Source organism: Oncorhynchus mykiss, chromosome 2, assembly GCF_057628025.1.
Source record: "Oncorhynchus mykiss isolate SJ-2025 chromosome 2, ASM5762802v1, whole genome shotgun sequence".
NCBI lineage: Eukaryota > Metazoa > Chordata > Actinopteri > Salmoniformes > Salmonidae > Oncorhynchus > Oncorhynchus mykiss.
The window spans coordinates 16,586,510-16,614,023 of record NC_143023.1 but is presented as its reverse complement, the minus strand read 5'-3'; the positions used below and the strand labels follow the sequence as shown (position 1 = coordinate 16,614,023).

Genomic DNA, 27,514 nt, shown 5'->3' with positions numbered 1-27,514 from the left:
GCCTAAAATAGATTTAAGACAATGGACCTAGGATTTAGGCCTATAGGTTTGCAATGGTTATGACAGGAGGGGGGAAAACCTCTATAAACATTCTCAGGATGATTCTATGCAAGATGGTCCCATAAAATTCAAAGTGGAGTATGCGGGAATGAAACCAAAAAATATATTGTTTTCTTTTGTAAACATAATAATAGCCTTAGGCCTAATATTTGACATTCAACCACAATAATGGTCGATAGAGATCATTTTTCAAATGAAATACAATTTCTAAACAATATTTTTTTTAAAACAGTAAGCTTTGGCTGTATAGGCTTACAGTCTACTGGATCTCCCATAGCGCACATCAATCACCCTTCTCTCCCTCCCTTCTCTCCCGCCTCTTGGAGCTCCTGAAAGAGTGTGCCGTGTGTTGCTTTCAGCTTGTTTGAGACTGCTGTAACCTTCTACTCAGTGCTTCTACTACGGGCGCTTTCCGCTCAGAAGCCCCCGTTTTGTGAATGGGCTTCAGTCCGCTCTGACTTCAACCGTGCCCGGGTAGCGCAAAGAACGAATTCAGATATGCAAACAGGTAACTGCTTGGGAAAGAAGGGCCAAGAGAAAGCCAGGCTTGATATGTCGTCGCCATTTTGTTAGTTTTTTTTATATCATTATGTATTTCTAAATTATTTAGGCTATTTTGTGAACATAAGTTTTTAGCTACTTTTTAAAATCATTTAGATGCACATTGAACTGTTGAGGTATTTTATTATTTCGGCCAACTGCACATATAGCTTCTGAATACATTTTCTCATGAAAGTTGCCTTTGCTAAGAGATTGCTGGCGTATGTGCTCATCATTTATTACGAGTGAAGCTCGCAACGATGCAATCTAATAGAAAGCCTAGCTGTCAACAATGTTTTGGCACAGAATGACGCAGTCTCGTGGGGGGCGTTCACCGTTCTCGAGCACAGTGCACGATCTGATCAGTCTGAAGGAAACAATGTAGCCTAACTTTCCCTTTCCCTGGCTGGCTGAGAAACAGTTACAAAATAAACTAAACAAAACTGGCCCGCGAGTGATAACCCACCTCCCCCATTTTTTATTACAAAATAAAACATAGGATTTTGTTTATGTAAAAAAAAAAAAAAAAAAAAAAATGACAAGGAATTCAGCTACACATTTGTTTAATTTAGGAAATACGTTCCCAAGTATACCACAAATTAAAAACGGGACATGTCTTTTGTATGTGATCATGTTTCAATGTAATCAAGGTATGAAATGATTGTATTTTGAAAATAACAATCAATTATTGGTATTAGTTGTGGTGAATTTGCAGCATTATTATAATGATGTCCCGGCCCATAACCATCGACTCCGCGGCTGAATCTAGTTGCCTTCGCCTGCTGTACTGTAACTAGCTCTCCACCTAGCTGTCGAGACAAGTTACTACGGAGAATGCTGCTGTAGTGTCTTCAACCGAGCGCTATGAAAACCGCCGCGCAAATGTTGTTCTCTTCTGTATCCAGCCAGCCTATGCGTAGGGTTTCCTAGGAGGAGTAGGCCTAGCGACTTTAGTTATGTAACCAAACCAATATCTGAATACAGTGCATGATTGTTGACGGTTGTCGAGAGGATAGGACAGTATCACCAAGCTCTCTTATCTTCTCTAATGTAGACTAAACGCAGTTCTGGGACGCGCACGCTGGGTAAGTAGCACGAATATGTCTAATTTTGTAACATATCAAACCATCATGTTATGTTAGTTAGTAAGTATATGCTAGCGTGCTGTATCACAGCGTTGCAACAATATGGCATCTATCATATCATTTATTATGGGGGTGTGGGACCAGGGTTGAATTTTCCCAGCACTGACTGTGATAATATTTATTAAGCCAATGTTGCTGACACAAGTATTATACGGCAGGCAGAGGACAGATGAGGGCGAGGAAAGACTCATCACACAAAAAATACTCTATCACCATAGAGAATTGTGATAACTGACAGACATAATAGTTTAATGGTTCAAGCCGTTGTGCAATTATATGTTTTATTGGCAGATGTTCTATGAAATAGGCTATATGAATGACAACAACAACAATGGCACGTGTCATGTCATCACCTACGTTATGTGTGCACTGTGCGTAATGACTACAAGCTACCAATAGTTCACACGATGCATCGCCATTCGCAAAATAAACTAGTGCGTAATGTTGACATGACAGTGACACCGTGAACGCGGGTAGAGCACACAAGTGAGTCCGGTACTGGACATCCCTCCGCTCTAGATCAGCCAGCCAGTGTAGCGACCAGGGTACACAATGTACGACCCACCGACCAAGAGCCTGATACAGCCAGTAATAACTGTGAAGAGAAGGGCAGAGAGTGTGCGTGTGTCACAACATTAGCTCTCTGAGATACATTGGTAACGAACATGTTAAGACTCCTGGGGGGAACTGATAATCTATTATTGAGAATGTAATTGTATTGGATTCATCGTTTGTGTGTGTCTCCAAAAGGTTTGATCCAATAGTTTGATATCAGACATTTCTTACATGAATATATCACTTTGATTTATCTTGCCTTCCAGGTCTCCTACTTGGTCATTTTGTAAATATATATTATTTTCTGTAACTACTACATGTTCCCATCTCATTGATATCAAATTTTTAGAGATGCACAAATTGTTTTTGCCCCGATCATGTGTCATGTGCGTAATGGTCATGTGAGGTGAAATGTGCATATTTTGGGATGTGAACACTTTGTTTGTTTGACCTGACGAAGATCCGTTTCAGATGGAAACGTTGTCAATAAAGCTGTGAATTGGGAGCTTTAACAGTGTGAGGGCCTTCTTGTTCTTTACTAGTGTTCTTTATTAGCCCAGCACCTATGTTTTTAAGGATGTGTGTATGACCACAAACTTTTCTCTGTGTGTGTCTCATCAGCTTGTATGGAGTAGCGATACCACTTAGTATACTGCAATACTATCTCAACCGATCACTATCATGTACACTACATGACCAAAAGTATATGGACACCTGCTTGTCGAACATCTCATTCCAAAGTCATAGGCATTAACATGGAGCTGGTCCCCCCCGCCCCCCTTTGCTGCTATAACAGCCTCCACTCTTCTGGAAGGCTTTTCACTAGATGTTGGAACATTGATGAGGGGACTTGCTTCCATTCAGCCACAAGAGCATTAATGAGGTCGGGCACTGATGTTGGGCGATTAGGACTGTCTCGCAGTCTGCGTTCCAATTCATCCCAAAGGTGTTCGATGGGGTTGAGGTCAGGGCTCTTTGCAGGCCAGTCAAGTTCTTCCACACCGATGTTTGGCTGCTCGGCCAGGGAAACCCATTTAATGAAGCTCCTGACCAACAGTTATTGTGTTGACGTTGCTTTCAGAGGCAGTTTGGAACTCGGTAGTGAGCGTTGCAGCTGAGGACAGACGATTTTTATGTGCTACACACTTCAGCACTCGGGCTCCCATTCTGTCAGCTTGTGTGGCCTTGAAAATAAAAGAGAGCCGCACACTCTAGGACCTCAGATGCAAAAATTTAATTACCAACGTCAAAATGTTGGTAACCCTGATGAAGACAGCTTGGCTGTCGAAACGTTGGTAATTACATTTTTGCATCTGAGCTCCTAGAGTGTGCGGCTCTCTTTTATTTTCAAGTTTTCTACTCCGCTAGCCAGCACCTCGCCTAAATAGGTGTGCGTTTCTTTTTCTTCTGGATCAGCTTGTGTGGCCTACCACTTTGTGGCTGAGCCGTTGTTGCCCCTAGATGTTTCCATTTTACAATAACAGCACTCACAGTTGACCAGGGCAGCTCTAGCAGGGCAGAAATTTGATGAACTGACTTTGATGGAAAAGTGGCATCCTATGACGGTGCCACGTTGAAAGTCACTGAGCTCTTCAGTAAGGCCATTCTATTGGCAATGTTTGTCTGTGGAGATTGCATGGCTGTGTGCGCAATTGTATACACCTGTCAGCAACGGATCTGGCTGAAATAGTCGAATCCCCTCATTTGAAGGCGTGTCCACATACTTTTGTATATATAGTGTATAATGGGATGCTCTGTCAGTAGTGTGTTGTCATAGAGATGCTAATGTACTAGTAGTTATGGCTGATAACAGTGACAGTCTGATGGAGATAGTTGGATATGAGAGGGCCATTACAATGATTTAACCCACTGCTTGTTGAGTGCTGAGGATCACAATGATAGTGTCAAGTCTATCCATCACTCTGACATCTGCAATAGCTGTAGACCCGCTGCTTAAAGGCAGACTGAGCGAAATTACTTTGCCACAATCAGCACCGGAGATAATGAGAAGAGCAAGATGCAATACTTCACTCACTCAGTCACACAAAGTATCTGCGCATGTGCAGGGGTTCGCTTCACGCTGTTCACAGAGTGGTAGCCAGGGCATCGAAACAGAGAAGTTGAGCCAATGCTCAATTACAGTAGTTGTTGCGAAAATTGACCCACTATGCTGTTTACTTTCTGCATCTACGTCATATCGCTGAGTCTACTTTTAATGTTGAGATATCGTCGACTGCTGGTTAGTTATCACGACAGACACTTCCTTGGAACAGACAGACAGGTTGTTTATAGGACTGAGGGTCATAACATTAATATTTAGTCATAGTGAATAATACGATGAGCTTTTTTTCTGTCCAGTATGTATTGGCCACACCTCTTTCCTCAGTCTATCTACATATATGCTACGTGTGGGCCCGCTTGTTGACTCTTGGCACTTGTATTTGTGTTATCTAAACACATAATGTTGTCTATTCTATAATGCCATATTCTGAAAATGAAAGGTATTTCAACCTGTCACTCAATCTAGCCAACTTGACATTGTATTGACAAACAGGGCTAAACTATATTGTACTGTAGTATACTGTACTATACTGTCCTCTATCTCACCATGTCTTCATGTCACTGTGACTTCCACAATATGTATTCTCTCTCTCTCTCTCTCTCTCTCGCTCTGTGAGTTTGTCTGTCTCTCTCTCTCTCTGTGTTTGTCTGTCTATCTGGGTCAGGCCACAGTAGTGGTCACTGTAGAGGTGACCAGTAGTCAGAGATACTGAGCTCTGTATGATAACATGGTCTGACTGGAAGCCTCTTCAGAGGAGAAGGACAAGGCACTGTTGAGAGACAGATGAGTTGTTTCATAAGAGGCTCTCCATAGAGAGTAAAGAATGTACAACAGGGTGTTTTTTTATTAGGAAATGAAGAGTATCTCAATGAGAGAGAGAGAGAGAGAGAGGAATGAGACATAGGAGAATGAGACACAGGAGAATGAGACAGAGGGGATGAAAGGGAAAGAGTTATAGGAGATGGTGTTTGTTTTGCCGTGTATTGGTCAGCACAGACTACAGAGCAAGTGTGTATGTGGGAGACAGAGAGAGGGAGACAGAGAGGGAGACAGAGAGAGGGAGACAGAGAGAGGGAGACAGACAGAGAGAGGGAGACAGACAGAGAGAGGGAGACAGACAGAGAGAGGGAGACAGAGAGACAGAGAGAGGGAGACAGAGATGGAGACAGAGATGGAGACAGAGATGGAGACAGAGATGGAGACAGAGATGGAGACAGAGAGAGGGAGACGGAGAGAGGGAGGGAGACGGAGACAGAGACAGGCAGACAGAGAGAGAGAGGGAGACAGAGAGAGGGAGACAGAGACAGAGAGATGGAGACAGAGAGACAGAGAGATGGAGACGGAGAGAGAGAGAGAGAGAGGGAGACGGAGACAGAGAGAGGGAGACAGAGAGAGAGAGGGAGACAGAGAGTAAACTATGGCTGTTCAGGGGAACGTTATTGTTGGGTGTGTTAAAAGTCCATTTACAATGGGGTCAATGAAAAGCTTACTTGACTTAGAGGAAACCAGGGGAGGGGGAGGAATTCACACTCGTTTCCAAAAATAAGTTTTGCCCGTTCCTTCGAATTTGTGTTACACCACTACTGAGAGGGGAGGAGGGGAAAGTTCTGGAGGATGTGAATGGAAGGCTTGAGGTTGAAGAGGAGAAAAAGACTGAAGAGAAGAGGGGGAGGAAATATGGTTTTCATTAACATGGATACGGTGCCTGGTGCTGGGTTGACCGTTTTACTGTGTGGTCTGTTCAGAAAGAGAGAGAGAGTTGCAAAGGGTTGCTGACAGACATGAAACAGAAGGTTAGAGAGAAAGGTGGAGTACAGTAGAGGGGAGGGAGGGAGGGAGGGAGGGAGGGAGGGAGGGAGGGAGGGAGGGAGGGAGGGAGGGAGGGAGGGAAAGGTAGCAGGATTGTAGTGTGGAGGGAAGTAGAAGTTGGTATAGAGCATGAGCCCTTAGATCTGTGATCCCTTCACAAAATAAAGAAAGACGGAGGAAGGAAGGAAGGAATGATACCTTTTTAAAGAATTTGAAAAGAGTTTTCCAGTAAGTGCAGGCATTCTTGGAAAGGGCTGCTCTGCTGAGTATGATTGGTCCCCTGGGGTTCTGTTCAGTGAGGTCATCAGTGAGGTCATCATCTGAATCATCTCCTGAGTGACTTTACTGCCATCTGCTTCATTCACACACACACACACACACACACACACCGTACACATGCGGCTAGGGAAATTGTATTGCAGCATTTTCTTCAGGACTTTGGACGGAGAGAGCGGAGGAAAGAGAGGGAGCTGACTCCAGTTGTAGGGTTTAGTAGAGTGTCGGGTTGCCAGGCTGGGTGATGCTGTGGTCAGCTGCAGTGGAGAACAGGACATAGCCTACTTGTAAGCTGACATTTAGCTGGTGTCTTTTGTCGTCTGTTATAAGCATGATAGTAAGAGCCATAGAGGCAGTATAGTTTCTGTGTTTTCACCTTCTTCTGTTATAAGCATGATAGTAAGAGCCATAGAGGCAGTATAGTTTCTGTGTTTTCACCTTCTTCTGTCATAAGCATGATAGTAAAAGCCATAGAGGCAGTATAGTTTCTGTGTTTTCACCTTCTTCTGTTATAAGCATGACAGTAAGAGCCATAGAGGCAGTATAGTTTCTGTGTTTTCACCTTCTTCTGTTATAAGCATGATAGTAAAAGCCATAGAGGCAGTATAGTTTCTGTGTTTTCACCTTCTTCTGTTATAAGCATGATAGTAAGAGCCATAGAGGCAGTATAGTTTGTGTTTTCACCTTCTTCTGTTATAAGCATGATAGTAAAAGCCATAGAGGCAGTATAGTTTCTGTGTTTTCACCTTCTTCTGTTATAAGCATGATAGTAAGAGCCATAGAGGCAGTATAGTTTCTGTGTTTTCACCTTCTTCTGTTATAAGCATGATAGTAAGAGCCATAGAGGCAGTATAGTTTCTGTGTTTTCACCTTCTTCTGTTATAAGCATGATAGTAAAAGCCATAGAGGCAGTATAGTTTCTGTGTTTTCACCTTCTTCTGTCATAAGCATGATAGTAAAAGCCATAGAGGCAGTATAGTTTCTGTGTTTTCACCTTCTTCTGTTATAAGCATGATAGTAAGAGCCATAGAGGCAGTATAGTTTGTGTTTTCACCTTCTTCTGTTATAAGCATGATAGTAAAAGCCATAGAGGCAGTATAGTTTCTGTGTTTTCACCTTCTTCTGTTATAAGCATGATAGTAAAAGCCATAGAGGCAGTATAGTTTCTGTGTTTTCACCTTCTTCTGTTATAAGCATGATAGTAAGAGCCATAGAGGCAGTATAGTTTGTGTTTTCACCTTCTTCTGTTATAAGCATGATAGTAAGAGCCATAGAGGCAGTATAGTTTCTGTGTTTTCACCTTCTTCTGTTATAAGCATGATAGTAAAAGCCATAGAGGCAGTATAGTTTGTGTTTTCACCTTCTTCTGTTATAAGCATGATAGTAAGAGCCATAGAGGCAGTATAGTTTCTGTGTTTTCACCTTCTTCTGTTATAAGCATGATAGTAAAAGCCATAGAGGCAGTATAGTTTCTGTGTTTTCACCTTCTTCTGTTATAAGCATGATAGTAAAAGCCATAGAGGCAGTATAGTTTCTGTGTTTTCACCTTCTTCTGTTATAAGCATGATAGTAAGAGCCATAGAGGCAGTATAGTTTCTGTGTTTTCACCTTCTTCTGTTATAAGCATGATAGTAAGAGCCATAGAGGCAGTATAGTTTCTGTGTTTTCACCTTCTTGTAAAGTACTTTACATTTGGATTGTCACTCTGTGGTTTTTCAGTAAAGCTGACAGAGACTTCTGTTGTTGTTGTATTACTGCTACTAATGTCTGATGTCAGTGAAATGACCTCTTTCTCTGTCTGTTTCTCTCTTTCACTCCATCCTTCTCAGTTCAAGTCTGACTGACTGACAGACAGACAGAGAGGGACAAAGCGCTGGACAGTTGGGTCAAGAAAGCCTTTTGATATTTAATCTCTGGACAATACCTGTTCCCTTCCACCCTGGGTGCTGCCCCCCCCACCCCTCCCCCCTCACATCTCTGATGGACCAGAGAGCGAAGGGGGGCCCATCTCTACCTCCACCATCCTCACTGCCTCTCCTCCCCACAGCCCCACCACAGCAGTACCCAGAGAAAGAGGTAGGCGGTGGGACGAGGAAGAGGACAGAGAAGGAAGGAGGTGGTGCAGTACTGGAGGTGCTCATTGAGGGGTGCTGTGGTGCTGCAGGGCAGAGACAGCTCCCATTCCCAGGCAGAGAGAGGAGCTGCACTGAGGGCAATGTGAGGCTGAGGATCGGAGTCCAAGCGGCCAAACGCACCAAGAAACCCCCCAGGACCCTGGAGGGCTACGAGTGTAAACCCACCATCAGGACGTACCAGAGGCCTGGGAGGGGGAGTCAGGAGGTAGGGGGGAGTGGGCAGGGGAACCGTCCTCAGGAGGAGGGGGACGGAGAGCAGAACCAGGGGTCAGACCCCAGCACCACCCAGACCAGGAAGATACACTCCTCCCTGCCTCCGTCTTCATCATCATCATCATCAGCCCCTACAACCACCCCTCCCAGCCCAGCCAACCCTCAGACTGCGCCAGCCAAACAGGTAGGAAGAGAACCACCTCCACCTCACGGAATACCTGACTTTTTAACCACTTACTACTCATTTATTACATTGACTAGTTCTTCAGTTCTGCTTTATATACCGGGTCCCCTACAAATCTCTCCAGTGGGAAGAAGTATTCACATTTGACACAATTCTATATTATTACACATTTATGTAGGCTTGTGCATGATATGCATTAGTGTTCAGTATGTGTGTTTCCTATTCATCCAGGCGTGTTATCCGGTCCAGAACACTCAGTGGTTCCTAATGGTTTCTAATAATAATAAGGTCAAGTGAGTGATTGTCTGGATAGAGGAACTTAAACAGCAGTAGCAGTGGTGCATTAGAATATAGAGAACAGGACTATTAATAGTCACACAGCACAGCAACTATTAGCAGCTGATCCAGACATTGGTCCATCAGCTCTTATGACAATCACCCACCCCAGAGAGTAGATTATTGCTTTAGCTGCAAACACCAGTCAGGCTGCAACAGCGCAGCTCCCAAATTACAGGACAAGCATGAAATGTCAAGCCTCCTCATCTCTATTCGTGGCCATTTATAGCTACCAATAGCACAGCTGCCTTTCTCTCTAGTTCTCTCTCTACCCTGTCTCTTTCTCTCTGTCTATTTTTACCTACCCTCTTTTCTCTACCTGCTCTCATTTCTCTTTCTCTCCACCTCTCTCTCTTTCTCGATCGCTCAATTTCTCCTCTTGCCGGGTCAACCTCATTTCAGTCTCCATCACCTCAGCTTCTCTCCTTATGTGTCCTAATTTCTCTATCTTTCTCTCGCTCTCTCGTCTTCTCTCTCGCTCTCTCTCTTTTCCCCTCTCTCTTTTTCTCTCTCTCTCTTCCTCTCTTCTTCTCTCTCTCTCTTTTCCTCTCTCTTCCTCTCTTTCTGTCTCTCTCTCTTTGTCATTGTGTCCTTTAGCTGTCTTCCAACAGGCTTGAACCAGCACCCCACCCTTACTGTTTCTCTCTCTTGTTTGCTCTCCTTTTCCCTCCCTCTTTCTCTTTCCTCTCCCTGTCCTCTCTCTGACCCACTAATGAACTATGCAGCTCTGAAACACAGTACATTTACATACCTCTACTTCCTTGTTAGCAAGGGCACAATGCTGTAAATTATTAGAAAATAGCAATTGTGTAATACATTAACAGAACTCTATCATAGGTCTAACCGGGATTCTTTTGAATAAATATTTCTTTTGATTATATGAAAATCTTTACCTGTAAATTGCCTAGATCTTTTCTGATAGATGACATAATAAATTACCAATCTGATCTGATAACAATGTGTTTATAACCATGTTTTCATCCCAGCAGGTCCCTGTGAACCTGGGCTATAAGAAGTCAGACACCCTAACGGAGAAACCAAGGCACCCTGACCCACCTGATGCCCACAGCAAACTACCTTCACCTGCCCAAATGAACCAGGCAATCGCCTCTGACCCCACAGCTTCATCCCCCCATTCCCCCCCTCCCTCATCACCCCATTCCCCCTTGGTAAAGGACCCTAGCGGTGAGGGAGGCATGCTGAATGGGGGAGTACCTACAGTCACCTGCCATCCTACCAGACTCAAGGTCAAAGGTCGCAAACATAACTGTTCTTCCTCAGCCGCCCCCACTAACGTGAACTCAACAACAAGACCTCCAGCCTCCAGCCCCCATCAGGCTGACCTTGCAGCCCAGGACAGGACTACAGGCTTCAGCTGCCCTCCTACACCACCTCCATTCACAACCCTACTTCCAGAGCAGAGAGGAGCCCCAGTGGCTGATGGGAGACTGAGTCCTGCTGCCTCCCTCACCAGCCTGAGCAGGGGACCATTACTACCGTCCTCTGTGGGAAATGAGAGAGGGAAGGAGGAGAAAGCCAAGAAGAAGAAAGAGAAAGATGACAAAGCGAGGGGTGAGAAAGGGAAGGGTAAGAGAGGGGAGAAGGGGAGAGGGAAGGAGGAGAAAGATGACAAAGTGAGGGGTGAGAAAGGGAAGGGTAAGAGAGGGGAGATGGGGAGAGGGAAGGAGGACAGAGGGAGGAATGAGAGTCCAAAGATGGACAAAGATGAGAGAGGGAAGGAGGGAACTGGGATGGATGAGAGCGGGAGGGATATGATGGGGAAGGAGGAGAGAAATGGGGACGAGGACAAGGAAAGAGAGAAGCCCAGAGACTTGAGGATGAATAAATCGCCCTCTTCTACAAAGTGTCAGATGTCTGAGGTTCAGAGCAGGAAGACAGGTACACCCAGCCCAGACCTGACCAGCGGAACATGGGAATCAGATGATATTGGTGTCCCCTCAAGACCCACCGTCTCTCCCTCCAACCCATCCACTGCCTCCTCTCCCCTCACTTCCCTCCCTCCTCCCCCTCTCTCTGTCCACTCTTCCTCTCCTCCTACCTCCCCCCGAGAGCAGGACAGCCGTCCGCTGAAGAAGCGTAAAACCCGACGGCCAAGCTGGACCAGGCTGGTGAACCGGGCACAGAGACTGGCAGAGAACCCAGATGGCCGCCAAGATGCCCCCTTAGTTGCCCCACAGACCCCCACTACCCCCCAGACATCCCCCACTACCCCCCAGACACCCACAACTACCAACTCACCCAACCTTCGGTCAGCTGAGTCATGCCTAGCCCCCTCTGTTCCCCCACCCTCCAGTCCGTCCTCCCTCTCCCCCTCTACCTCCACCCCTGTGAGACCCAGACCAACAGGGCGACCCCCATCCCCCACCCAGTCTCACTTGTTGACCTCTGACCCTAGCCCTTTACCTGGACCTGACCGTCCCTTCAATCAGGCCAGAAAAAGGGGTCGCCCCAAATCCCAAACCTCAAGCTTGGACGAACCCCAACCCATACACTCCCCCAAACCTACCCAAGCTGAGATGCTCCCTCATGGGCATGATGAGACTCCGGACCCCCATGTGCTCAACCCAGTGCTGGATCACAGTCCCACCCTCACCAATCCCTCTAGCCCCAACCCCACGCCCAGGAAACGAGGTCGCCCCAAACGGCTGCCCCCCTCCCCCCTCCTCCCCAAACAGACTCCCCAGGACAAGAACAGGGGTACACTGACCCCATCTGGAGGTGAGGAGGGGGGTAAAGACTTCCCCTCTGAAAAGGGGAACAGGAAGCTGAGGATGAGGAGCATCATCGGAGAGATGAAGAGGAGGAAGAAGAGGAGGCTACTCAGGGAAATGCTTTCTGGGTGTGGAGGGGGGAAGGAGGGGAGAGGAAGAGAGGGAGGTAGAGAGAACTCTCGTGGGTGTGCAGGAGGGGTGTGTGGGTCGGCCACAGCACCCTCCCTGTCCTCCTCCTTTGGGGGTAAACTAGGTCCCCAGATCAACGTGAGTAAGAGGGGGACCATCTACATGGGGAAGAGGAGAGGACGCAAACCCAAAGCTCCAGCTAACTCTAACCCTGCCTCTCAGTCCACACTGTTCACCAGTCTCTCTAGTTCCTCTCTCTTCTCCTCTCCCCAGCCCCATCCTCCCCTCTCTCACCCATTCCCCTCCCCATCTCTCACCCACTCCAGTGGAGCCCAGAGCCCTTACAGTGATGGAGGCTGCACAGAACCTGCTCCCTCCCTCTTCCTCCCCCACACCTTCTCCCTCCCCTCACCCTCCTCCTCCTGTGCATCGCCACGTCCTCTCTCCTCCTCCTTCTCCTCCTGCTCATCCCTCTCTCCCTCCCTAAAGAGGAGTTCTCCAGGTCAGGGACGACATCCCTTCTTCCACCATCCCTCCAGCAGACTCTCTTCTCCTCCTCTTCCTCACCCTCTTTACCCCCATCTGCCTGTCTTCCCCACACACCTGAAAGAGGCCACACCCTCACCTATCAGTAAATCACACAGCAAGGAGATGTTGCCTAGTGATAGTGTGATTGGAATGGACCACAACACTACCTCAGAGAGGGGGGAGAGGAGGGGCCGAGGGAGAGGGGGGGTAACCATGGGAATGACCTCAGATGTCACCCGGTCAGTGTTCCGGACAGGTTTAGGGGTCAACCTGAAGGGTCAGAGACAACCCTCACCCTCCATGTTACTAGAACACCCCCCCCCTGTACCCTCACCCATCAGAGTGTCAGCCTCACCCCCCTCTCCCCCCTCTGCCTCCCCCAGACACATGCCTCCTGACTTAGTGGAACCCAGAGACAGACACAGGCACAGGCGGAGGGGGTACGAATGTCCCTATACCTGCCCCCCCTGCCCCTGCCTAGGTCACAACCAGCGCTCCCACCTGGACCTCTGCCCCTGCCTAGGGCACAACACACACAAGAGACAGAAACACAAACACAAGAGGAAGTACCAGCACCTGCTCATGCATGCACACGACCCAGACTTCCTCTCTGAACTGGACGATCTCATTGGGCAGTTCAGCGAGGTCCGCATCGGGCGCCACCGTGATTGGGCCAGAGCTGGATTGGGGCAGGATTTCGATGAGAGTGGGGGGAAAAGACGCCACTCTTCCTTATTGTCATCGCAAAATTTCCACTCAAACGTTTACAGAATCAACTTGAGTGGATACTACTCGCCTCACCCCCTGTCTCACCCCCCTCACCCCTCCTTCTCCCCGCTCCACCCCCACCCCTGCCACGGCCTGCCTTATGGCAGCAGAAAGCCAGAGCAGAGGTTGAGGTGTGGCTGTCCCACCAAGCCCTGTGAGTCCTTAGACCAGGGTGACTGTGGCCAGGGGCGGAGGTGTGCCTTACAGGGTATCACAGGGCACCTCCACCCCTCCTCTCTCAGTACCCCCCTGGCCTCCTCCACCACCTCTTCCACCACCCCCATGCCTCTGGGTTTTGGCTACTACAGAGGCTATCCTCTGACCATGGCCCATTACCCAAACCCCCACCCCTCCTTTCCCCTGCCTCCCCCTCATCCCTACGCCCCCCACCACCCCCACCTCCACCCCCCTCACCTCCTCCTCAGCCCATCCAGGTTCCACAGGAGGAGGAGCAGGCAGCTGAGGGAGGCTGGGTTGGGTGGAGGTGGAGGTGAGGACGTGGGGGTTATGGGTGAGGGAAAGAGGGCTGGGGTCCGTTCCTGTCCAGCAGGGTCCGTCCCTGGTCGGTCCTGTGTCTGTGGGGGGAGTGAACACAAGCTCAGACACAAACATCGTCACAGACAGCATGATCGTGACGGAAAGGAAGAAGAGGAGGAGAGAGTTGCAGGGTCACAGCTAAGGTCAGAGTTCACCACAGGGTCAGGAGGAAGTAGAAAGACTGGAGGACAAGGGAGTGCTGGGTTGATGGAGTCTCCATGGCAACATAGGCACGGCAAATACCCCTCTTCTTTCTTCTCTGCTTCTGCTAAACCAGCCTCTTCATCATCACCATCATCAGAGAGGCTTAAACACACACCCCTCACCTGTCTAGGCTCCTCTCACCTTTCCTCGTTTGGAGAGGGCTGGGGGGTTCGGCAGAACCCCTGGCTGAGGAGAGGGGGGCTGGGGGCAGGATTCAGACCCCTCGATCCCACCTGGGGCACTCTGACAGAAGGGCAGAGGACGGCCGCTGTGGGGGAGTCAGAGAGAGAGGCGGGGGAGAGACACACACCCTGTCACAGCACCTTCACCCCCCCGACACACACCAACCTCTTCACCTCCCCTGCCACCAGTGGGAGGGGCATGAGGAGAGGAAGAGACAATTGGAGACCAGGGAATCAAGACGGGTCACTGAGGAGTGAGGAGCCATCACAGACAGAGAGGAGAGGCACAGGTGAGACTGGGGAGTGAGTGAGAGAGAGAGAGAGAGAGAATATTATTGAAGCCAGGCACCCAGGCTAGACATACTACAGTGACAGCAGGTTTTCACATAGCAGAGACAGTAGTAAGGTTGGTAGACTGTCCTTCTCTCAGGTCTATGTAATCAGTACATCAGACATGATATTGGGGAGGAAATTAGTCTCTGTTCTTTTTATCACCACAGCAAGTTAGAGACTTGAACAGAGAACCTGCATGACACATGAACTTTCACACATACACGCACGAGTACACTCACACACGCACGCACACATTATTTTCCCCTCATTTATTGGTTCATTCTCACAGTCTGTTAATAACCCTTCCAGTCCGATCTGCCAGAGATCTTAGAAATGTCTCTGGTTGTGAAGTTGGCTGCCTGCTGTGCTGTTTGAGCCCTGGGCTATGAAGCTATGAGCAGAACACAGTCATTAGTTAACCACCAGTCTATGTATAGTCCTGTTCATGTGTCACTGTTCCAGCTGCTGCTTGTCTGCCTGCCTGCATGGCCAATGTACTGTACACTGTCTACCTGGCCAACATACTGTACACTGTCTGTCTGCCTGGCTGGTTGTCTGGCCAACATACTGTACACTGTCTGTCTGCCTGCCTGTATGGCCAACATACTGTACACTGGCTGGCTGGCTGTCTGCCTGGCTGGCCGGCCAACATACTGTACACTGTCTGCCTGGCTGGCTGGCTGGCCAACATACTGTACACTGTCTGCCTGGTTGGCTGGCTGGCCAACATACTGTACACTGCCTGGCTACATGGCCAACATAATGTACACTGTCTGCCAGGCTGGCTGGCTGGCCAACATAATGTACACTGTCTGCCTGGCTAGCTGGCTGGCCAATATACTGTACACTGTCTGCCTGGCTGGCTGGCCGGCTGGCTGGCTGGCCAACATACTGTACACTGTCTGCCTGGCTGGCTGGCTGGCCAACATACTGTACACTGTCTGCCCGGCTGGCTGGCCGGCCAACATAATGTATACTGTCTGCCTGGCTGGCTGGGTGGCCAATATACTGTACACTGTCTGCCTGGCTGCCTGGCCAACCCACTGTACACTGTCTGCCAGGCTGGCTGGCTGGCCAACATAATGTATACTGTCTGCCTGGCTGGCTGGGTGGCCAATATACTGTACACTGTCTGCCTGGCTGGCTGGCTAGCCAACATACTGTATACTGTCTGCCAGGCTGGCTGGCTGGCCAACATACTGTATACTGTCTGCCAGGCTGGCTGGCTGGCCAACATACTGTACACTGTCTGCCTGGCTGGCTGGCTGGTCAACATACTGTACACTGTCTGCCTGGCTGGCTGGCTGGTCAACATACTGTACACTGCCTGGCTGGCTGGTCAACATACTGTACACTGTCTGCCTGGCTGGCTGGCCAACATACTGCACTGCACACTGCCTGGCTGGCCGGCTAACATACTGTACTGTGCACTGCCTGGCTAGCTGGCTGGCCAACATACCATACTGTACACTGCCTGGCTGGCTGGCCAACATACTGTACTGTACACTGCCTGCCTGGCTGGCCAACATACTGTACTCTACACTGCCTGCCTGGCTGGCCAACATACTGTACTGTACGCTGCCTGCCTGGCCAACATACTGTACTGTACACTGCCTGGCGGGCTGGTCAACATACTGTACTGTACACTGCCTTGCTGGCTGGCCAACATACGGTACTGTACACTGCCTGGCTAGCTGGCCAACATACTGTACTGTACACTGCCTGGCTGGCTGGCCAACATACGGTACTGTACACTGCCTGGCTAGCTGGCCAACATACTGCATTGTACACTGCCTGGCTGACTGGCCAACATACAGTACTGTACACTGCCTGGCTGGCTGGCCAACATACTGCATTGTGCACTGCCTGGCTGACTGGCCAACATACTGTACTGTACACTGCCTGGCTGGCTGGCCAACATACTGCATTGTACACTGCCTGGCTGACTGGCCAACATACTGTACTGTACACTGCCTGGCTGGCTGGCCAACATACTGCATTGTACACTGCCTGGCTGACTGGCCAACATACTGTACTGTACACTGCCTGGCTGGCTGGCCAACATACTGTACTGTACACTGCCTGGCTGGCCAACATACTGTACTGTACACTGCCTGGCTGGCTGGCCAACATACTGTACTGTACACTGCCTGGCTAGCGAACATACTGTACTGTACACTGCCTGGCTGGCCAACATACTGTACACTGCCTGGCTGGCTGGCCAACATACTGTACTGTACACTGCCTGGCTGGCTGGCCAACATACTGTACTGTACACTGCCTGGCTGGCCAACATACTGTACACTGCCTGGCTGGCCAACATACTGTACACTGCCTGGCTGGCCGGCCAACAATACAGTACACTGCCTACCTGGCTGGCTAGCTGGCCAACATACTGTACTGTACACTGCCTGGGTGAGTGGCTGGCCAACATACTGTACTGTACACTGCCTGGCTGTCTGGCCAACAATACAGTACACTGCCTACCTGGCTGGCTAGCTGGCCAACATACTGTACTCTATACTGCCTGGCTGGCTGACCAACATACTGTACTCTACACTGCCTGGCTGGCCAACATACTGTACTCTACACTGCCTGGCTGGCTGGCCAACATACTGTACTCTACACTGCCTGGCTGGCTGGCCAACATACTGCATTCTACACTGTCTGGCTGGCTGGCCAACATACTGTACTCTACACTGCCTGGCTGGCTGGCCAACATACTGTACTCTACACTGCCTGGCTGGCCAACATACTGTCCTGTACACTGCCTGGCTGGCCAACATACTGTACTCTACACTGGCTGGCTGGCCAACATACTGTACTCTACACTGCCTGGCTGGCCAACATACTGTCCTGTACACTGCCTGGCTGGCCAACATACTGTCCTGTCCACTGCCTGGCTGGCCAACATACTGTACTCTACACTGCCTGGCTGGCTGGCCAACATACTGTACTCTACACTGCCTGGCTGGCCAACATACTGTCCTGTACACTGCCTGGCTGGAAAACCCCTAGAAGGGAAGGTTGCTCAGTCAGTGTTAATGTTGGGGAATTTTGGAAAGATGGGAAGAAAGGAGATACTTGAGGAGAAGTGACGGATAGAGGGATGGCGGGGGACTGATAGTGAGGGAGGATAGAGAAGGAGGGCAGAGGGAGGGAGGTAGAGCGTTGTTTTTGAGAGGGGAGGAGGGAGGATGGATTTGTTTGGCATTTGCACATCATCTAACCAGACACATATGTGACTGAGCACACACACACACAGCCCACACACACATTCTAATGTATCATTTGTGTGTGGGTGTTTGCATGTGTGTGGGTGTTTGCGCGTGCGAGCGTATGTGTGTGTGTATACCCGAGGGGGCATGTGGGAGGAGATATAGGTGGACGGGCTCTTTGTAATGCCTGGAATGGAATCAGTGGAATGGTACCAAACACATCAAATACATGGAAAGATTGACTCTGTTCCAATGATTCTATTCCAACCACTACAATGAGCCCATCCTCCTAAAGCTCATTCCACCAGCCTCCTCTGGTGCATACCGTGCATGTGTGTGTGTGTGCTTGACTGCTTGTTGTTATTCCCAGAAGGGGAGTATATGATTTGAGGGGAATACCAGGCAGCAGTGCAAAGGAAGTGTAGAGTCACCCCATCTGCTGCTGTTTCAGTTACTGATACATATACACCTCTCCTCTCTCTCTCTTCCCCTCTCTTTATTTCCCAATCATTCCCTTTCTCCTCCCTCTGTCTCTCACCTCTCTCTCATCTCTCTCTCTCGCTCCCTGTCCTTGCTCCAATGACTTCTCTCTGGACTCAAGACCCACACTATGACCTGAGCAGGAGTCAACTGAAGTGGCTGAGAACCGGTCAAAGTTTTGGGGCTAAGAGAGGGCCTGGACGACCCAGGAAGAACCCTCTAGCCTCCCCTTTGGTCTCCCCCTTCCTCTCTCCTACAAGCCAACCAAACCCTCCAACTGAGACAGATGTCAAGAACAGAGATAGAAACAGAGGAAGAGGAGGAGGAGATTCAGTACAAGAGGTGATTGAAGCTGTGATTCAGAGCCAGAGGAGGAGAAGACGGAAGAGGAGGCACATTGAGAAAGAGGAGGTTGAGCATCCATCCTGTCTCCAAAGGTAAACCGTCAGAACTCACCTTTATCCCAACTGACCCAGCGAGTGCCCTCGCAGATGGTCGCAAAGTTTAACACAACAACATTTCACTCCCACAGCGATCAAAGCGTTACTGAGAAAGTCTAGAAAATGCATGCTATTTTACATACCCTGCAACTAGCTGCTAGATGTGCACTGAAGACGTAATACTTCACACAGACAACGTATATTAACACATGGTTGACAGCACTGTGTGCTAAGCCAGTGCCCTTTCTCTCTCTTTCTCTCTATCCTATCTCTCGCTCTCTCACTTTATTCCTTCCTCTTAGTTCTGGTGAAGGTGAGCCAGTCACCCACACCCCCTCCATATGCACAGGCCAATCAGAGCTAACCCAAACTCCATCCCTAACCCCGGGCAGCCAATCAGATAAGGGAGCTGACCAGCTGCCTAGGAAGAGGTTTCAGAGGGCGGGGCTCTACTCAGATGACTACAAAACTACAGAGTGAGTTATCATGCATCCGTTCATACAAACTAACTTCACATACTCTGAATTGATTTCACAAATTAAATTTCTTTATTTTTAAAAATAATAATTTTACCCCCTTTTTCTCCCCAATTTCGTAGTAATTACTATCTTGTCTCATTGCTACAACTCCCGTACGGGCTCGGGAGAGACGAAGGTTGAAAGCCATACGTCCTCCGGAACACAACCCAACCTAGCCGCACTGCTTCTTAACACAGCGCGCATCCAACCCGGAAGCCAGCCGCACCAATGTGTCGGAGGAAACACCGTGCACCTGGTTACCTTGGTTAGCGCGCACTGTGCCCGGCCCGCCACAGGAGTCGCTGGTGCACGATGAGACAAGGATATCCCTACCGGCCAAACCCTCCCTAACCCGGACGACGCTAGGCCAACTGTGCGTCGCCCCACGGACCTCCCGGTCACGGCCGGCTGCGACAGAGCCTGGGCGCGAACCCAGAGTCTCTGGTGGCACAGCTAGCGCTGCGATGCAGTGCCCTAGACCACTGCGCCACCCAGGAGGCCTAAATGGTGTGTATTCTATTAATTCCATTGTGTAAATGTGTCTCTTCCCCAGTCCCTCCTCTCAGAACCAGCTGAACAGAGAGAGACTGGAATATACACCAGGAGAACAAGACTACAGCCTCCTGCCTGCTCCCATACATGTTGGTGAGTGAGTTTTTATTTAAAAGAAATTGATCACCTTTTATTTAAACAGGTAGGCCAGTTGAGAACAAGTTCTCATTTACAACTGCGACCTGGCCAAGATAAAGCAAAGCAGTGTAACACAGACAACAACACAGAGTTACACATGAAATAAACAAACGTACAGTCAATAACACAGTAGAAAAAGTCTATATACAGTGTGTGCAAATGACGTGAGGAGGCAATAAATAGGCCATAGTAGCGAAGTAATTACAATTTAGCAAATGAACACTGGTGTGATAGATGTGCAGATGATGATGTGCAACTAGAAATACTGGTGTGCAAAAGAGCCAAAAAACAATATGGGGATGAGGTAGGTTGTCAGATGGGCTGTGTACAGCTGCAGCGATCAGTAAGCTGCTCAGATAGCTGATGTTTAAAGTTAGTGAGGGAGATTTGTCTCGATTTTTGCAATTTGTTCCAACTTGCAGCAGAGAACTGGAAGGAAAGGCGGCCAAAGGGGGTGTTGGCTTTGGGGATGACCAGTGAGATATACCTGCTGGAGCGCGTTCTATGGGTGGGTGTTGTTAGGGTGACCACTGAGCTGAGATAAGGCAGAGCTTTACCTAGCATAGACTTCCAGATGACCTGGAGCCAGTGGGTCTGGCGACGAATATGAAGCGAGGACCAGCCGACAAGAGCATACAGGTCGCAGTGGTGGGTGGTATATGGGGCTTTGCTGACAAAACGGATGGCACTGTGATAGACTGCATCCAGTTTGCTGAGTAGAGTGTTGGAGGTTATTTTGTAAATGACATCGCCGAAGTCGAGGATCGGTAGGATAGTCAGTTTTACGAGTGTATGTTTGGCAGCGTAAGTGAAGGAGGCTTTGTTGCGAAATAGGAAGCTGATTGTGGATTTAATTTTGGATTGGAGATGTTTAATATGAGTCTGGAAGAAGAGCTTAGTCTAGCCAGACACCTAGGTATTTTTTAGTTGTCCACATATTCTAAGTCAGAACCGTCCAGATTAGTGATGCTGGATGGGCGGGTAGGTGTGGGCAGCAAAAGAAGAGCCAGATGTATACAGAATGGTGTCGTCTGCGTAGAGGTGGATCAAGGAAACACCCGCAGCAAGAGCGTCATCGTTGATATATACAGAGAAAAGAGTCGGCCCGAGAATTGAACCCTGTGGTACCCCCATAGAGACTGCCAGAGGTCCGGAGAACAGGCCCTCCGATTTGACACACTGAACTCTATCTGAGAAGTAGTTGGTGAAACAGGCGAGGCAGTCATTTGAGAAACCAAGGCTGTTGAATCTGCCGATAAGAATGTGGTGATTGACAGAGTCGAAAGCCTTGGCCAGGTCGATGAATACAGCTGCCCAGTACTGTTTTTTATCGATGCTGGTTATGATATTGTTTAGTACCTTGAGCGTGGCTGAGGGGCACCCATGACCAGCTCGGAAACCGGATTGCACAGCAGAGAAAGTATGGTGGGATTCGAAATGGTCAGTGATCTGTTTGTTAACTTGGCTTTTGAAGACTTTTGAAAGGCAGGGCAGGATGGATATAGGTCTGTAACAGTTTTGGTCTAGAGTGTCTCCCCCTTTGAAGAGGGGGATGACCGCGGCAGCTTCCCAATCTTTAGGAATCTCGGTCGATACGAAAGAGAGGTTGAACAGACTGGTAATAGGGGTTGCAACAATGGGGGCAGATCATTTTAGAAAGAGAGGGTCCAGATTATCTATCCCAGATGATTTAAATGGGTCCAGGTTTTGCAGCTCTTTCAGAACATCTGCTATCTGGATTTGGGTGAAGGAGAAGCTGGGGAGGCTTGGGCAAGTAGCTGCAGGGCAAGTACAGTGGGGAGAACAAGTATTTGATACGCTGACAATTTTGCAGGTTTTCCTACTTACAAAGCATGTAGAGGTGAGATCTTGCATGGAGCCCCAGACCGAGGGTGATTGACTGTCATCTTGAACTTCTTCCATTTTCTAATAATTGCTCCAATAGTTGTTGCCTTCTTACCAAGCTGCTTGCCAATTGTCCTGTAGCCCATCCCAGCCTTGTGCAGGTCTACAATTTAACACTGATGTCCTTACACAGCTCTCTGGTCTTGGCCATTGTGGAGAGGTTGGAGTCTGTTTGATTGAGTGTGTGGACAGGTGTCTTTTATACAGGTAACGAATTCAAACAGGTGCAGTTAATACAGGTAATGAGTGGAGAACAGGAGGGCTTCTTAAAGAAAAACTAACAGGTCTGTGAGAGCCGGAATTCTTACTGGTTGGTAGGTGATCAAATACTTATGTCATGCAATAAAATGCTAATTAATTACTTAAAAATCATACAATGTGATTTTCTGGATTGTTGTTTTAGGTTCCGTCACTCAGAGTTGAAGTCTACCTATGATAAAAATTACAGACCTCTACATGCTTTGTAAGTAGGAAACACTGCTGATTTTGCAGGTTATCAAATACTTGTTCTCCCCACTGTAGCTGCAGGGGGTGCGGAGCTGTTGGCCAGAGTTGGGGTAGCTAGGAGGAAAGCATGGCCAGCTGTAGAGAAATACTTATTGAAATTATCAATTATCATGGATTTATCGGTGGTGACAGTGTTTCCTAGCCTCAGTGCAGTGGGCAGCTGGGAGGAAGTGCTCTTATTCTCCATGGACTTTACAGTGTCCCAAAACTACAGGATGCAAATTTCTGTTGGAAAAATCTAGCCTTTGCTTTCCTAACTGACTGCATGTATTGGTTTGTGACTTCCCTGAAAAGTTGCATATCGCGGGGACTATTCGATGCTAGTGCAGTCCGCCACAGGATGTTTTTGTGCTGGTCGAGGGCAGTCAGGTCTGGAGTGAACCAAGGGCTATATCTGTTCTTAGTTCTACATTTTTTGAAAGGTGCATGCTTATTTAAGATGGTGAGGAAATTACTTTTAAAGAACAACCAGGCATTCTCTACAGACGGGATGAGGTCAATATCCTTTCAGGATACCCGGGCCAGGTCAATTAGAAAGGCCTGCTCACAGAAGTGTTTTAGGGAGTGTTTGACAGTGATGAGGGGTGGTCGTTTGACCGCTGACCCATAGCGGATGCAGGCAATGAGGCAGTGATCGCTGAGATCCTGATTGAAAACAGCAAAGGTGTATTTGGAGGGCAAGTAGGTCAGGATAATATCTATGAGGGTGCCCATGTTTTGGGATTTAGGGTTGTACCTGGTGGGTTCTTTGATAATTTGTGTGAGATTGAGAGCATCTAGCTTAGATTGTAGGACTGCCGGGGTGTTAAGCATATCCCAGTTTAGGTCACCTAACAGAACAAAGTGTGTGTGTGTGTGTGTGTGTGTGTGTGTGTGTGTGTGTGTGTGTGTGAGAGAGAGAGATTGTGTGTGTCAGGTTTTTAACACCCCCATTTCTCTCACAGGGAAGTACCTAAGAATCAGACGTATTGACTTTCAGTTGCCCTTTGACGTCATGTGGCTCTTCAGGCACAACCAGGTGTGTAACACACACACACACACACACACACACACACATACACATACACATACACACACACACAGAATAAACTCACTCACTTGAATGACCATGTCTCTGTGTGTTCCAGCTCCACAAAGAGCCAGATGTTCCTCAGACCAGAGAGATCTCATCCTGTGAGTACCCTAAAGTCACAGAGTACCCTAAAGTCACAGAGTACCCTATAAAGTCCTGTATTTGCATGCGGTGCATACCGTACACAACGTTTATACTGTAGTGTGTACATCAATACTTGACTTCAACATGACTTACCACCCTACTTGGTTGGGGGGGGGGGGGGGGCATCCCACTGTTGCAGTGACACGTTGAAAGTGTTCAGTCTGTGTGGAGGGGTCCATACCTCATTATCTCTCTGTCTGTCTTTGTTTTCCTCCCAGACCAACCAAAAGAGAAGAGCCTGTCCAGTCCCCAGACAGGGGTGTCCCTCCCTCCCTCTCCCCAGGAGGAGTGTTCCAGTCCCAGTAAGAAGCTGTTCCCCTACCTGGACATGGAGCCTATGACCACCAGTGACAGGTAAAGACAGAAGACAACCCGCCATGTCAATACACATGGACGTGCAGACTAGTAGTTTGTGTGCATTTCTCAAAATAATGATCTTATTTATGTATTTGTTTGATTGTCAGGGTGTTCGTCCTGAGGCACCGCGTGTTCCTTTTGAGGAACTGGGAGAGGGTCAGAGACAGACAGATACGCCTGAGGAGGGGGAGAGAGGGGGAACAAGAGAAAGATGGAGGAGGAGTTTCCAGCTATGTAGCTACTGGGGACAACAACAGCCACATCATGTCAGGTCCATGAAGCAAGTGTGTGTGTTAGTTAAAGTTTTTGTAGGTGTGTGTGTGTGTGTGTGTGCTCGCACGCCTGTGTGTGTGCACCTGTGTGTCAGTGTGTTTTATTTTAAATGTGTTCATTCAGTAGTATTGTACTGAGTGTATGTTTATATGGACATAGATGTGTGTGTGTTCGTCTCAGTGCTCAGTTTAGCTCTCTGTGTTACAGTATTTATTGAGCCATATCATATTCAGCATTACACACACAGCAGTTTTCCAACCACAGAAATAAGTACTTTCCCATTTCTGTCATCTCTTCACTGCCGTCCAAGAACATCCAGCTAGGTTCAGCTTTCCCCATAAACTATCAACCAAAATGTATTTCCATCAAACAGTCTCCAGCAAAGAACAGACACTCATAAGGGAATTTTAAGGACATCTACTGTATATATATATATATATATATAAAATACCATCCATGGGCACTAAGGTTCTTTCCTCTCTCTCTAGGTCGACAAATGGCGGTGAAGAAGAATGTTGTGTGGACTAGTGAGCCCCTTCGTGATCCCCAGTGCCCCCATAACCCCCTCAGAACCACGCCCCAGGTGAGTGCTCCCCTCTGAGTGCTCCCCTCTGAGTGCTCCCCTCTGAGTGCTCCCCTCTGAGTGCTCCCCTCTGAGTGCTCCCCTCTTGAGTGCTCCCCTCTTGAGTGCTCCCCTCTTGAGTGCTCCCCTCTTGAGTGCTCCCCTCTGAGTGCTCTCCTCTGTACTGTAACTGTAAAGATATTCCCTCATTAGTGTCTCCCATGAGGGCTGTCTTGAAGTATTCATATGGAGTTCTTTGTCTGTGTCACTAATTCTTATAACTAACTCCTGATGTCGCATCTACCCCCACCACAGCTCACTGAGAACAGACAAGAGGAGAAAAAACAGGTGGAGGAGGAAGAGGAGGGCTGGAGGGAGGTCCGGAAGGAGCGACTGAACAACATACTGCTGAAGCTGCGGCAGACATGATTGGTGAGAGAGGACAAGGAAGGAAGGAGGGGGGAAATCTCAGCTCAGTATCTCTTCTTCTTCCAAGTAGCTCAGTTCAGCTAACTTTGCACTAGTGTTGGGGGGGAAAACGCTTCCCTGAAATGATTTGTTCTAAAGATGATTTTGGGCTTTGTTTCTGAGAGGAATGAGGGTGTTGTTTACTGTACCATTGAGAATGATTGACAGACAGTCAGCAGACCAGTGACAGTCTGATTTAATAGTCAGAGAGGGCGGAAGGGATGGATGGAGACCATAGAGTCTTAAGGCTGGATTAAATTCGTATTGTGGAAGATCCGCGTTGTAGCTCGATTTAAATGTAAAGGAAATGTTCCCGTGTTCTCGCAGATTACATTCAGACTACATTCAGACTACATTCAGACTACATTGACTACATTCAGATTACATTCAGACTACATTCAGACTACATTCAGACTACATTCAGATTACATTCAGACTACATTCAGATTACATTCAGACTACATTCAGACTACATTCAGACTACATTCAGATTACATTCAGACTACATTCAGATTACATTCAGACTACATTCAGACTACATTCACGGTAAACGCTGCACGTCGGTTCAATCTGAAATGACCATGACAATATCCTTTTTTACAATTTTACCTCCTTTTTTGTGATATCCAATTGCGATCCAATTACGATCTTGTCTCATCGCTGTAACTACCCAATGGGCTCGGACAGGCGAAGGTCGAGTCATGCGTCCTCCAAAGCGTGATCCAAGCGACGCTTCTTAACACCTGCGTGCTTAACCCGGAATGTATTGGAGGAAACACCGGCCAACTGACGACTGTCAGCTTGCAGGTGCCTGGCCTGCCACAAGGAGTCGCTAGAGCGCGATGAGCCAAGTAAAGGCTCCCCCGGGCCAAACCTTCCACTAACCCGGACAACCCTGGGCCAATTGTGCGCTGCCCTATGGGACTCCCGGACACAGCCTGGGATCGAACCCCAGGCTGTAGTGACATCGCAACACTGCGATGCAGTGCCATAGACCGCTGCCATAGACCGCTGCACCACTTGGGAGGCCTACCTCTACATTTTTATGCAGATCTTCTGCGATACTTCCGCAATACACAGCCCCTATGATTTGATTCAATCCCTGTTGCTGAAGTACGGCGCTATAGTGTGATTCAACTGTAAAGGTAATTTCCAATTGAGCCGACCTATGCAGTTTTTCCGTGAATTCAGTCTCCGCTAACGCGGGAACATTGCCTTGTTTTCTTCAGCTCTACGTATTGAATCGGGCCTTTAATGTAAAAGTGCCATGTTGTAAATAAACTGACGCCTAAGTGAGTTCAATCTCCAAAAGCAATACGTCCTGTAAGGATTTCAGTACAACAACTTTAATATCACTACCAGTACCAGCTAGAGACCCTTCTATGTATCAAACCAAGTAGTTTTTATTGCCTTAGTGAATATGATCATTTCAAGATCGTTATATTGTACCAATGATAATGCAGTAACATTGACCTAAGTAATGTAATGAATCAGTTTCATAATAGATAGTTATTATCTAAGCGTTAAAGTTAATAGTCAAAGGCCTTCATTTTGCTACAAAGTGTTAAACATAACTGACCTATGTTGAATATGACTTCTCTTCATCTGTATACTTTTTCTGACTGATGAAATGTTCTTTTTTATTTGGTCAGACAATCAGGAAAATGAATTGAATCTGAGATTTGTAACCGTTCATTTGTACAGTTCTCTTTGGTGCAGTTTCTAGTTTGACTTTGAACACTAAGTTGAATGTTTTATAGTTGACCTGTGTATTTGCCTCACTCACTATTGCCAACGGGTGATGAGGAATATTATAGCATTCATCAATATAGTGAAGGGTTATTTATGTAGTTTGCATGAAATGTAACTTTGGGCTGGATTCAATCCGTATCGCGGAAGTGTAAAGGTCATTTATCGTGAATTCAGTCTCCACGAACGCGGGAACATTGCCTTTAAATTTAAATGGAGCTATAACGCAGATCTCCCATGATACTTCTGCGATGCGGTGAGAATCCAGCCCTTTGTTGTACAATTTAAATTGCTGCTTATAACCTGTCTTTGGAGAAAATACCACAGAGTTCATCTGACAGAATGTCATTTCAAACATTGACCTTATTATCAATAACAATAAAATGGTGTTTTTGTTTACAAA

General features: G+C 47.9%; 1 protein-coding gene across 15 annotated transcripts; it reads left to right on the top strand.

Moving 5' to 3' along the window:
- Positions 1-338: 338 nt before the first annotated feature.
- On the top strand, positions 339-27,514 carry LOC110520799 (uncharacterized). 15 transcript variants are annotated; one of them, XM_036939723.2, is made up of 13 exons: positions 339-568; positions 1,655-1,685; positions 8,277-8,979; positions 10,302-14,685; positions 18,548-18,863; positions 19,169-19,342; positions 19,938-20,029; positions 23,431-23,504; positions 23,614-23,659; positions 23,921-24,056; positions 24,167-24,330; positions 24,821-24,915; positions 25,210-27,514. In XM_036939723.2, exons 3-13 carry the CDS (start codon positions 8,428-8,430, stop codon positions 25,321-25,323), a joined length of 6,147 nt encoding a protein of 2,048 aa, XP_036795618.2. In that variant the 5' UTR covers positions 339-568; positions 1,655-1,685; positions 8,277-8,427; the 3' UTR covers positions 25,324-27,514. The 15 variants fall into 15 exon arrangements, 6 of the variants coding, with proteins under 6 accessions (XP_036795618.2, XP_036795631.2, XP_090046680.1 ...); XM_036939736.2 differs by having other exon boundaries at positions 373-568; positions 10,305-14,685; XM_090190554.1 differs by lacking the exon at positions 1,655-1,685 and having other exon boundaries at positions 373-568; positions 10,305-14,685.

Bases quoted from the DNA above. Each gene is read 5' to 3' on its own strand.
- LOC110520799 (XM_036939723.2), top strand. From the start codon at position 8,428: ATGGACCAGAGAGCGAAGGGGGGCCCATCTCTACCTCCACCATCCTCA. The intron at 24,331-24,820 runs GTCCATGAAGCA...CTCTCTCTCTAG, and splicing joins CAACAGCCACATCATGTCAG to GTCGACAAATGGCGGTGAAG. The intron at 24,916-25,209 runs GTGAGTGCTCCC...CCCCCACCACAG, and splicing joins CCCTCAGAACCACGCCCCAG to CTCACTGAGAACAGACAAGA.